Source organism: Cyclopterus lumpus, chromosome 10, assembly GCF_009769545.1.
Source record: "Cyclopterus lumpus isolate fCycLum1 chromosome 10, fCycLum1.pri, whole genome shotgun sequence".
NCBI classification, from domain to species: Eukaryota; Metazoa; Chordata; class Actinopteri; order Perciformes; family Cyclopteridae; genus Cyclopterus; species Cyclopterus lumpus.
The window spans coordinates 8,498,959-8,512,493 of NC_046975.1; the positions used below are offsets into that span (position 1 = coordinate 8,498,959).

The 13,535-nt window shown below is 46.4% G+C and overlaps 1 protein-coding gene across 6 annotated transcripts in view; it reads left to right on the forward strand.

Annotated features, from left to right (window-relative positions):
- Window positions 1-296: 296 nt before the first annotated feature.
- ebf1a (EBF transcription factor 1a) overlaps window positions 297-13,535 on the forward strand; it is a 54,433-nt gene continuing 41,194 nt past the window's right edge. For 5 of the 6 annotated variants that reach the window (XM_034543239.1, XM_034543240.1, XM_034543242.1 and 2 more), the window contains exons 1-6: window positions 1,137-1,270; window positions 2,110-2,266; window positions 3,352-3,415; window positions 4,064-4,119; window positions 5,446-5,519; window positions 6,987-7,055. In XM_034543239.1, the coding sequence (XP_034399130.1) occupies window positions 1,137-1,270; window positions 2,110-2,266; window positions 3,352-3,415; window positions 4,064-4,119; window positions 5,446-5,519; window positions 6,987-7,055 (554 nt within the window). Of the gene's footprint in view, window positions 1,271-2,109; window positions 2,267-3,351; window positions 3,416-4,063; window positions 4,120-5,445; window positions 5,520-6,986; window positions 7,056-13,535 lie in introns of all 6 variants that reach the window. The other variant, XM_034543243.1, reaches the window with a different exon arrangement.

Below are 13,535 nucleotides of genomic sequence, written 5' to 3' on the forward strand. Positions count from 1 at the left end.
CCCGTCAGCCTCAGTGTGCAAACTGCGTGGGTTGAACTCGTGTCCTCCCCTGAGCTGATGTTGGATAGGCGCGCAGACGTTAATTGTCAACTCTAAACACAGCACAGACACACACACGCACACACACACACACACACACACACACGTACACGTACACGCTGGCATGCATGAGCGCGCGATCACACACACACACACGCACACACACACGCACACGTACACGCTGGCATGCATGAGGGCGCGATCACACACACACACACACACACACACACACACACATCGTGCGCAGCTTCGGTCTAAGTGGCTGGGGCGGGACGCTGCGTGGGATGAGGCGGGGACAGCAGGCAGGCGGACAGAGTGCTGGTCGCGTTGGTGGACAGCTGATTGTCCGCGTTATTAACTGGGGGCGTTCCTACTCGTTTTGTAAACCACGCCTCCCTCACCTACTAGTTCTCTCCTGTCTGGCATCCCATAGATGGTCCAAAGTGATTCCTCAGGGAAGAAGAGAGCGCAAATCAGCCGAGCAGGAGCCGACGAGGAGCGGAGCCGCCGTTGCCCAGGACAGCCTCTTAATTGCGCGTAATCTTCCGTTTCATCCATCTGAACAGGAGAGAAGACTCTGCAAATACAGGCACGGAGCGAAGGAGGGCGACGCGTGTTTCATCTCCTTGGTTTTCTTTCCCACCGCGGACTGTTTGTTGCAGAAAGTGACATTTTGCTTGTGTTTTTGTCAGCTGCACCTTGATCCGGGGGACTGTCGCCAACTCAGTGCAGCCTCTCATCCTGCGCTTCCCCTTTCATCGCTCTCCGCGTTGTTCATCTTCACAGCTGCCGCTTCCCCCTCTTCTTCTTCTTTTTTTCTTTCTCTCGTGGAGTCGCTGACATGAGGTGCAGCTAACCCTGGATGCCGACAGCTCCCCTTTTTCCTTCCACATGTCGCATCTTTTGTTTACTTTGAGAAACACGCGCAACTAAACGCCAAGTGAAATAGACCACGCCACTTTGCTCCTCTGACAGCGCGATCAAACAGACGCAAGAGGAGGGGAGGCAGGAAAAAGGAGGGAGCCCAGGAGAGGAGGATAGAGAGAGAGAGGAGAGAGAGAGAGTGTGTGAGAGAGACAGCGTGAAGGTGCGTTTTGATGTTTGGCATCCACGAGAGCATCCAGAGGAGTGGGAGTAGTATGAAAGAAGAGCCCATGGTGGCCGGGATGAACGCGGTTCGGACATGGATGCAGGGCGCCGGAGTGCTGGACTCCAACACAGCCGCCCAGAGGTGAGCCTGAGGCGGCCTTGGCGCTGCGCTGCACCGGGGCGTGGAGACCGGGGGGAGAGCGCGCTCAGAGCGGCGGCGTTAGAGACGTATCACTTGGGGCAGCACGCGTTCCCAGAGGACGTAGAGTTGGATAACCACCGTTCCTGCTGGCTTTTTAAATTGTTAGCTGCAAGTCCAACACGATATAATACGGCATGTGGCTCAGGGGGGTTTAGCATATTTCGGGACGGAAAGCACAGTTAGCTCCAAGCACGTTAAGGCTCGCAGGGTTTAAATGAAGCTTAGGTTCACTTTGTGAGGGGAACGTGTGCTGAAGAGTGTGTCCCACCTCACTTCGGTGGTTGTTTCTCTTCTTTGGTCGTGATAAAGTAGAGTAGCTTACTTTGTCCATAATTTAATATTTGTTGTCGAGCTTGAATTAAAAAAAAAAAGAAATATAACATGAACATATTTCAGGCCTGTAATAAATCAAGTTGGTAATGTTAAAATAATTAAATATCACACTTTTATCGACAGCAGCTATGAAAGCAATTGACTTTTCAAATTATGTGTGTAATGTAAATACGTATAATTAACCTTTTGGGGCTGTAGCTTAATATTTCATCTTATTTTTTTCATTATGGTTAATTAAACTATAAAAGGCATTTGTGCGTTTTCTAAATAGGTTTTAATTAAATGATGTGTAGAGATTTTATCACCGGACAGTGACTGAAACATATATGCGACATGTAGATTGTGTTTTCAAAGCAGATCACTCTTATGTTGCATTTTTCTTATTGAAACAATTTATTTGAATTGCCTCCGTGGTGGATGGTGCTGGTTTGTGCTTGTGTCCGCAGCGGAGTGGGTCTTGCTCGGGCACACTTCGAGAAACAGCCGCCCTCCAACCTTCGCAAGTCCAACTTCTTCCACTTCGTCCTGGCTTTGTACGACAGACAGGGTCAGCCCGTGGAAATAGAGAGAACCACCTACATTGACTTTGTAGAGAAGGAAACGGTGAGTTTACACAATCCACACACACACACACACACACACACACACAGAGACACAGACACACACACGCACGCACACAAAAATGCATTTTCAACCAATGACAGTATATAATAAAATTTGTAAAATACGTTTATAATGCGAATAATTTTATTGGAACATTGACTGACACAGTATACTGGCTGTTTAGTCAAAGTGATACATTACCAGACGTGTGTTAAAAAAGTAGCCAAACGCACACAGCAAGGATCACGAAGGCTTTTTAATGTGGTTTCCTGAAAGATTTACACACTTCTGATTTATGTTTGGCTTTTCTTTATAATTTATGAAAACCTTCGAAATTAATTTTAAACTCTTGTATATAAAGGTGTAAATCAAGTGCTCGAACACGTTTGCACCCAGTTGCCACTAATGGCATTGAATTATATTATTATGACAGTTCAGCACAGCGGGTTGCCTTATTCCTCCAGGTGTTGTCAGGCACGATATTTACGTATCCAAACAAGCATCATTATTAGTGTTTGATACGTCGATCAAGTGTGATATTGATCTGTTTGTAAGTTGCGTTTAAAATGAGAGTTTTTCTTTAAATGCGTGTTTTTATTCATCAGCATTTGGTATCGACTTGGTTATTATTTATTAAATCCAAACGTCCTTCTACTGTTGGTCAGTAATAACACATTTATACATTATAGTATACACAATTGGATCTTTTAAATATGTAATTAATAAATATGTCATTTTGTGTATTATTACATTTGTTAATTGTCTGTATAGCAACCATTTCCATTTCCAAAATGGGTCAATACAGTTCTACACAGGCCTATTGGTAAAGAAGGTTTTTTCCCCCCCACAAAATATCAGATTATTGAGAAATTGAGTTTGCAGGATATATTTCGTCAACAATAAAATAAAGAAAAGTTGTTCCAGTTACAAGCAGAACCTTGTTTCCTCCCCATTGTCCGCGTGGCTGATATAACGAAGTGATTTAAATGTGATCACAGTGTTAATAGTCAAGTCGTGCACGCGCAGTAAAAGTCAGGAGGAGATGCTGTTGTTGCTCTGACGGCTCTGTGGTTTAATTTTCATAGGAAACGACGGGGGAAAAGACCAACAATGGGATCCATTATAGACTTCAGCTCCTCTACAGTAACGGTGAGTTTAGCTTCCATTCAGTTTATCAAGCAATACATTTTTTTACTCATTTTAAAATGACAACCCAAACCAACGTGAACAAATTCGGGAAACAACTGTTTCAGGAGGTCACATCCTGTTTTGTTCTATTATTTTATTATTTCAAGACATTTAATATGTTATCTGTTCAGTAAATGTTTTAAAAGTTGTTATTAACACATTACTATTATTATCACTACATTACTATGTAATAATAATTATAATACATATTTGTATTATGCTTGCTGCTTTCTACAGTAAAAAGATCTTCTCCGGTCAGTAAACATCCCAGGAAAGCATAATAAAATGCTTCCTGACCTCATTTTTAACATTTATTTTTTTAGTCTGGGTACCTCAATTGAATAATCAAACTATATTGAGTATACTTCGGTAAACCTTGGGGTTCTTCCTGCTTTGCACATTTTGATAGATAATATCAACAGAGGTAAAGAAAGTAAATACAATTTTTGAGTTCCAAGCAAACTGACAGCAACAAATACTGAACGCCATTAGTATCCGTTTGGACTCATTTAGTCACACAAAGTGCCTCAGAGGGGAAGTCAGAAGATATAAACGTGTGGTATTGTTCATTGTTAGCGTTACATTTGAACCGTTTATTTCTCTGTGCAGGAATTAGGACCGAGCAGGATTTGTATGTCCGTCTCATTGACTCGATGACTAAACAGGTAAGAGGTCTGCACTAAACTACAGGTTCAAAGAATGAAACTGTGCATCGTTTGATGGTTGTGTTGGTTTGAATGGTGCCCCCCCCCACCTCCCCACACACACACACACACATACACACACTTCCCTCCCTGGTCCCCACCACATGCCTGTGTCTGAGACCCTCAACTTCAGCACAGCACAGCCGGCTTGATAAACGACCTGTCTTACCTGTGGAATACATTTACAGAGGCCCAGAAAAGTAGAGGACATGTGTCCTTATACTCTCTGCACAGCAGCCAAGTGCAGATGGTGTGTGTTTATGTGTGTGTGTGTGTGTGTGTTTTTACAAGCATCAGGCAGTATAGTATATATATATATATATATATATATATATATATATATATATATATATATGTGTGTGTGTGTGTGTGTGTGTGTGTGTGTGTGTGTGTGTGTAAGGCTCTGTGACTGTGGATATCTCCGTGAGGTGCAGAAGCGGTTGTGTGTTTCAGAGAGACAGTGATGCATGCCAGCTCACTCTTTGAGGACCTTGACCCTCATTTCCTCAATGTGAAACAGAACAAACTATCCCAGAGTGTGTTATGGCCAATTCAATCACACCAAAAAATACAGAGCAGCACATGTGGGCTAGCGCACACTGAGGGAATTCTCTGTGAGGACGACTTAAATACGAAGGAAATAAGCCTCTTCAACGCTGTTTTGATATCAGGTCTTTTGTTTTGCCAATTCCGCCTCTAGTGCCATTAGGCTTGAAGAGAGTTTGCCTTAGAATGAAAGGAGTAGGAGGGGATGTTGTTTGTGGGAGTGCGTTCGTGTCGGCGTGTTTATCGGTGTGTGCACGCGTGTGTGTGTGTATGTGTGCACGTTGATCAGAGCCCTGGAGAGCATGTTGAGTGGGGTTGGAGGGGTAACCAGACTAGATTTTTGGACGCTGTGCTGTATGGACCAGATGGTGCACTATACTCCAGTCTGGCAGTCCAACTGCTCACTGTACACAGCATATAAACATACGTGCACACACAAACACATATGCACAAGCAGAAGTACACACATGCACTGGCACATACACACACACACACATACACACTCACACACACATTTTCTCTTACTGTCTCTGTCAGAACAGAGCGTTCCTGTTCAGGAGCGACCGGATTCCCAGGACACACACGTTTGCCGGATAGACAGCACTACTCCCAGATGAAAGACAAACACTTTTCTGTTTTTTATTTCCCCCCGCATCATGCCTGACTTATTTTTTTCCTTTCAGCATTGCACATATATAAAATCAAAATCACTGTTATTTGAATTTTCTCTCCATCCTTCAGGCAATTATCTATGAGGGCCAGGATAAAAACCCAGAGATGTGTCGGGTCCTGCTGACCCATGAGATCATGTGCAGGTAAGACAAAACATTATTCTCACATTGGAGGCCTATCTGTCGGTGTAATGGGGGGGGCAATGACACGAGGAGCACTCCTAAATTACAATAGCAATCTTATCATTTTCCTCAAAGTGGGTTGGAGAGATGGGCCCTGGCCTATTTCTGTTGGTAGGGATGTGTGTGTGTGTGTGTGTGTGTGTGTGTGTGAGAGAGTGTGCATCCCTCTCATGTTCAGCTAATTAGGACAAGGAAAAGCTCATTACTCAAACCCATCCTCCTTAGTCTGTGTAATACATGCAGTTTGCTGTGTCCCGACAGTGAGCTATGTGCAGAAGGGGACAGACTCGGATTACACATAAAATACAGACGCGCATTCACACACACACACACACACACACACACACACACACACACACACACACACACACAGTCAAATATACTAAAGAAAGCGTAGATCTCACAGGCCTTTGCTTGCATTTACGATCAACAATAGCATCATTTAGCCATTTAGAAATACACGTCGAGTTACATTTAGAGAAATGGCCAGTGGCAAAGTGTAGCCACTTCCTGGTTATCACACAAGGCAATTTAGACCACTTGTTTTCATATGCCGGAGGAAACGGTCGAGATCAGAAATCTGATCTGGCTCTCCAAGCCTCCAGTCCTGAGGGACTCAAGAAAGTGGAGGGGGAGGGACAATCTGTCTCCCCCCTTCTCTCCCCCTCTTTTGTGTCTTTCTCCATCTCCTCCTCCATGTGCACATGTAGTCAGATGCAGGTACACACAGACGAGCAGACAGAGAAGAAAAGGTAGACGCAATGATACTTTTTGGGGGAATTAAGGGGGGGGGGGGGGCTGACAGCACACAACAACACTGATACATTGTGCTGCAGTCAAATGATTCAGAAAGGACTCGTCACATCAGTATGCAACCCCCTTCTACCCAGCATGCACTACTCCCCAGGTCCAGTGGGACCACTCTGTGACCCACTTCTGAAAGAGAGAGAGAGAAAGAGAGTGAGAAAGAGAAAGAGAGAGAGAGAGAGAGGCGGGATATAGGGAGGGGACGAGCACTGAGGAAAAATAGAGAACATAAGATGTCTGGTTGTGTGATGTCTGACAGAAATGGAGCTAACCTGAGCCCTGGAGGCTAATTCAAGTTTGTATCCAGCCCCATTCAAGCTCCCTGCTTTTGCTCTTCTCCTCCAAACTTCTCCTAAAACCGCCCCGCTGATCTCAACGACTGTAGCGCTAGAGCCCCGGTCTTACCTCGGGAAGCCCGGTAGAAATCCAATTCACGTTGTTTCTTAAACTCTGCCAAAGTCTCACGCCCTTTTTTACTCCTCTTTCTCTTCCCTGTATGCTCATCTGACTTCCTCTCCTCCTCTGTGATGTACCTTATCTTTATTTCTCTGCTGTTCACATCTCTGTGACTAACTCCGCTTTGTCTCTGCCCCCACCGCAACCCTCCTCTCCTGCCTGTAGTCGATGCTGTGATAAGAAGAGTTGTGGCAACAGGAACGAGACCCCATCAGACCCTGTTATCATCGACAGGTAAGCAAACTTTGCCCTTTGACCTCGGCCGACGTGATGCTGCGCCGTCACCGCGAACACAAACACAGCGCGTATGACGGCCGGTGGGTGTGAACAGGAACTGTGTGCAGAATACACAGGCAGCAGATGTTGCAGGAACACACCCGTGGTCTAGAAATCACGACAACACTTCATATACATTTCCAGTGAAGTAAACAGATTAAAGCTATTTCCCACATGCTATTTGGTTTCCAAAAACATAACCTGCGGGCATAATAAAGCAGGCCACAGCTTGTTTAAAGTTTCAGCAACCATAATTGTATCTGTGCGCAAAATGAGTGAAAACACTAGTAAATAATATTCCAGCGGTATGTGTGTGAAATGGAGGAGCAATCACAGAGCGGTTGAGCTCCGCTTCAAGTGTGGTCAAACAGTGTTTGTGTGGTCGGGCTGATGATTTAGCTGATGAGCAGTGAGGGTTACAGTGTGTGTGAGTGTGTGTGTGTGTGTGTGCGTGTGTGTGTGCGTGTGTGTGTGTTGCTGGGTATAAATCTCACTCTGGGCCGGGTGTGGTAGACCAAAGCTTGCATGCCGCTTTTGACACATACAGACACACTCCTGCAAACACACACTTTTCTTTGAGTGTACACCTTTCTCCTGCCGTCATAAACTTTCCTCTGACAGATGGAGCGGCTCGCATGGTTTACGGTCAATCGGAGAAAAGAAAAGCCCAGTAGATTTATAGTCCAGCCCGTGCGTGCATGTGGCACAGTGTGAGGGGAATTATTGTTTCTAGTTTAGCAGTTGTCAGAGAGTGCAGATTTAAGGCTGAATTTACACAATTTAAGAGATTTGTCCATAATTCATTGCATTTTCTGACTGCGTTCAACCTCTGCAAACAACGGCATTATCACACAGTGCATCGTAGGTTATTTAGGTTTTATGTATGATTTTAATTTGTCACATTTGAGTGTATTTGTCTGAGTGTTAATCAGGCAGTGACCTGTGCTACCCGATGAACACAGCTGTCCTGTGCTCGCTGCTGCAGTCAAAAGCTACTCTTTACCTGTGCGTGTGTTTGTGTGCGTGTGTTTGTGTGCGTGTGTGTGTGTGTGTGTCTGTGTTCGTCACCCTCGTTCCGCTCCAGTGAAGCGGAAGGCCTCACCTCAGCGCTCCCTGAGACAGCTGCACCCCACCACGTGGCCTCACACAACTCGCCTGCCCATCACTCTGTGCCACATTTCTGATTTTTTGTTTTCGTGTGTGTGTACTTGTTGAATTTCTCATGAGTGGGCTCCTACGCGGCGCCGTCCCGGCTCGCCACGGTTAAACTTCCCCTTCGGTTTGCCGCAGTTTGAGCAGAACCACCTCGGTGAGACAGGCTGATCTCGCCTGTGAACAGCTTTCCCACACTGAGCATGTGTTGTGGTCGCTCGCTGGCGGTATTCCCCCGACGCCCAATGGCTCAGGTGTGAGGGCAACATTAACGAACAACAAATTAGAACAGGGGGAGGGAAAACAACAGCAATATCTCTGTTTTCCTCTCCAGCGAGCACTCTTTCTGGACAGGAAAATAGGTCAGGTGAGAGGAGAGCGAATGGGGAGGTTGGCTTGCTTTAAAGGGGGGACCGAAGGGGAATAACGAGAGGAGGGTTGATAGGTTTGCTCATTTAGTACCAATATATTCTTGGCAGTTGTAATAATCAGGGATTCATAAACAAACAACTGTGAGGGTGAAACTGACTCAATTACCACGAGTTCCCCTCCTTCAAATTCATAAAGAAATACCATCAACAGCCTCTCTCCACCCTTGAAGTTGTTTAGTTCGTTAAATAAGGGCTCGTTAGCCCTCTGCTGTTTCGCAGAGATGATTAGATTTTACAGCCCTAATTAGCTGGGCTAGCTCTAACTCTTCTGGAAGAGTAATGGGTCTGATTGCCTAATTAGCTCTCTCTCTCGTTAAGATGGGAGAAACAGGCCACTGCAGCAAAACCGCAGGAATGAGGAAAAATAAAGTCAGCTAATGAGAAACTTATTTGATTGTTAGGAGAACAAATCTGGTACAGTGTGGATCGGCAGCGCTCTGGGTACTGTACTTGCTCGCCCATCTCTTTATCTCCCCTCTTGTTGAAAAGCGAATTTGTTTGGGCTTTAAAGCGTCTGCAAGGAGCAATAAGAGGCAGATTTCAATTATGAAGGATATTTGTTTTCGGCCGCGATAGCAGAACGCACATTTCTTAGATTTTTACTGAAGTTGAAAGAAACATCCCCCACAATGTGTCCTGTTTTCATGTTGCTTTGGTTTGGGACTATCGTGGTAGCGGAGACATTCAGTTGTATACTTAGCGTTGTCATCTCTGACTGTCTCCGATTTTCACAGTCCATCTGATCTGCATCAGCGAGTCCTGAAGATGAAGGAAACATATGCTATATTTCATGCATTTAACCTCTGAGGAAGAAATCCAGTAAGACCTTGGCATGACATGCTGTGTCTGTGCTTGACACTGGGCAGGGGAAGCAGCTGAAAGGTGAGAGGCTTGTGTTTGCCTCTCTATATCTTCCCCGGGGAAACATGTGTGGTCCACTTTAGCCTCTTACAGAGGCAGGATAAAATGAGGGGAGCCCTTAACCCCCTCCACCAACTCCACTTCCATCACTCCTGGTTAGTGCGGGGTTAATTACATGCAGCTACCGGTAGTCTATCTTGTGCCTGGATGGGCCTCAAATCACAAACACATTTGCCTCTCACCCATGTACACCTTTGCCATCTCTCTGCATAGCTAGTCTCCCCGAAGAACTGTTTTTGTTAATTCATTTGCTGCAGCCATCTAATTGTGGACTCGTCTCTCAGCCCTACTCGCTTTGGGGGTATGCCTGTCCCTCCGGCCCCATGTGTCCTCTCTTGCCTTCTACCACCTGTGTCCCGTGGCCCTTTCCTGCCCGGCCAGTTCCCCCAGGCTTGCCGCAGGGTGTCCCCCAGGCAGGGAGAGCCTCTCTGGAGGGGGGAGAGAAACTCTCTGGGACCACAGATAAGGATCCACTTGCCATAGTGGCCTTGGCCCAGCATTTCCCATGATCCCCCTTTCCATTGAAGGAAGGGTGTGTGTGTGTGTGTGTGGGGGGGGGGGGGGGATGTTATTTCAGGTTTATAGCTGCTTCTGAGTGTGTGCTTGTGTGTGTTTGCGTTTGCACACACTCCTGCAGCTCGCCGTTGATGTGGCCCATTTCCTTGCATGCGTGTCTTTGCTTGTGTATCCGCATCGATGTTGGCTATTTCCCCAGGAGAATGTGTGTGTGTGTTGATAGAAGCCATTTCCTGGCTGGTGTGTGTGTGTCTTGAGTGAAGAATGTCGGGCAGGAAGTGCTCCTCCCGGGGAGGATGATGTCATGGCCGACAATTTCCTGTTCTGTGAGCAGTGGAACGGAGAGACTCTCAGCTTCACGGTGGGTAGTTAGTTAGCACTCGTGGACCTGTTTTTGTTTTTTCCCCGGCCTGCCATGGGCTTACACCGGCTTCGGTTTTACACTAGATCACCCACACATCTGGAAGGAACGGGTAAACTTTGCGACGTCTTGAGGATTGCATTTTCCAAGCTAATGCATTTTGCTGAATAGTTTGTTTGTCACTCCCCATCTGTGCCTACCTCTGGAGAGGGGAACCCCCTCATTGTTGTGGTTGTTATGTTTGGATGCACTTCCTGGGGTGAGAGGTCATGTGTTGCCTTGGCTGGGCTAACGTGCGCCAGTGAATAATGTATGTCATTGACTTTATGTCAGCCCTGCCAGCCCCCCAAGCCGAGCCCACCCATGTTTAATTCATCCATCTCATTTGTGTGCGTGTGTGTGTGTGTGTGTGTGTGTGTGTTTGTGCGTGTGCGTGTGTGTGTGTGTCATTTAGAGGCCCAGTCTGCACCTGTCCAGCCATTAGCCCCCTTCTCATTTGCATTTGATGCTAATGTGGTTTACTGGCAGTGCCTTCCGTCCCCTCAGCTTAGTTTCACTTTCATATCCATGACTGTGTTAGTGAGAAGGTGAAAACACACTTACAGTGCAGCTTTCCTGCATTCTCCTGACTGTATCTGCTGATGTGTCTGACGTCTGAATGTTGAGGTCTTCATTAATACCTTCTTCTTTCCCACGTCCTGGGTCCTTTTATGTTTTATGAAGCATAGTCATTAATTTCCTTCTCTATTCTGCTTGTTTCTCTCAGTTTCTCTATTGTGTCTCCGTCCACCTATCACTAGCTTTACATTTCCCTCCAAGACAAAGAGAAGTCATGAGACCCTGACGGTAACTCTCTTTTGGTGTTTCTCTTTAATGGGAGGAAAGATTTTTTTTCAATATGTTCCTTTTCTTTTTTAGACATTAGTCGTTTCTCATTGATGTGCTGTTTCTTTTGTGTAGTCTTGGAGTGGGACGTGTGTTGGGGGGGGGGGGGGGGCGGCATTAGATGTTATGGAAGGCTTTAAAAAGGACTGGCCTTGAGCAAGTTGTGGTGTGTTTGCAGGGCTGAGGGGCAAGGAGGCAGAATTGCTGGCTCATCGATATGCAGGCAGAACTCCTCTCCCTCAGGTGTTGGCCGCCTCACAAATCTGCCTCACACACACACATAAGAGCACACACACGCATACGCATAGACATAGATGCAGCTCACCCGCTCAGATATAATCATACACAGAACACAAATACATATGCAGACACACGCATGCGCACTGAAAAGAATCCACAGGCGGGCAATATAATGTAACACACACATACATACACATGCATTGACCTGCAGCTCTCTGCATCTGTTTGGTTGTGTTCTTTCTTCCCTGCGGTGGTCCCCCCCCCCCTCCCCCCCACCACCACTACCTCCCCCCCAGGGTGGGAGGAAAGCTCAGCCCCAGGGGAAAGACGGCTGCGCTGATTGACAGCAGGGAGTTTGGAGGTCGAGGAGCCTCTAAAACTGCGCTGCCTCTTTCTGTCTCATCCAGACCTTCAGCACTCTCACCACCAACAACTGGCTCGCTTTCATTTCGCGAACACACCACGAAAAAATGTACACGTCATTCTTAGAGTAAACATGTTTTTTCCCCCCCATGATATGCAATGTCAAATTAACGCAAGCTGTTTTTTGTTTTGTGGTGAGGAAACAAGGAGGGAACACACCGAAAATAAGTATCCCAATTACCTAAGTTTGTGTGTGTGTGCGTGTGTGTGTGTTTGTGTGTGCGTGTGTCTGTGTGTGTGTGTTTCTGTTTTTAATTATATCCCCAATAAACCAAACATAGCTGCTATCACACTTTGTAGGTAGTTAAGCTAATGCTCACCAGCTGAATGCAGGTAACAGTTTATTAGGGCATAAAGAATGTAATTTACAAATGTCAAATCAGTGAAAAGTTTCAGGTTCCATGACTCGAGGAGTTTGTTGAGAGCTACTGTACATCGCGCTGTTGTAGCTCTATTTCTTCTGCAAACTGCTTTGTCATTACTGCTTAAAATTCCCTGCTTGACCTGGCCGCTCTCCTCGGCCGATCCCACTGCCTTTGTGTCGGTGTTTGCTCTGCCCCAGAATGAAGGGGTTCGGCCGGCCGCAGCTGACCCAAATGAGTAGCGTCCTACTTCTGAGAGCTATTTAGGGACATGTTTGGTGTTGGAAATTGCAGGACAGGGAGATAAAGATAGAAGAGGAGAAATAGAATGAAGATATATTGACCGAAAGAAAGGTCCCATGTATGACGTGTGAGAGAGCGAGCGGCGCTGCGAGTGAAGAAAGAAAAGAAAAGGGGGACCGTTTTCCAGGATTTAGACCGTGACTCGCCCTGGAAGATGCGCTCAATTTGCTTTTCAAATGAGGCGTGAAGAGCGCGCGACTCTCTCTGTGTGATGCTATACATTCGGACGCGCATGGATATGTGTGTGTGCGCGTGTGTGTGTGTGGCTTTGTTTTCTGAATGCTCTGATGTGTGTGGACAGTCGATCGCACGGCCCACTAAGTGCTCTCTCACAGCCAATGTGTTCCATGGCCGCCTGTGTTGCTGCTCGTAATTGAATAGACACAGCAGCTCCCCTCGGTGAGGGATACTCAGGCTGCCTCTCCCCGCAGGCTGAGCCAGTGTGTCACCGAGCAGTGTAGCTTCCAGCCGCCCCGATCCCGGCCCTCACTGATGATTCATTGTTTACTGATTATTTCTGCTAAGTGAGAACGCAGACTGCACGTCTCATGTCAGCTCCATATATATATATATATATATATATATATATATATATATATATATATATATATATATATATATATATATATACACCCCCCCCTATAGCGCCTCCCCTCCTACAAGTCGGTTTCCGTCCCAGACCCTCTTCTGGTGCTTTACCTCGGCGCTGCGGCCCAGGATGTAGGTCCAGGTGTCCAGGATGAGTGCCGGTGACCCGCTGTGGCCGAGCAAGATGTATAGTCTGTTGATTGTGTTCCATCAATCTGTCCAGGAAGAATGGATCGCTCTCAGTTTCACACGCCAC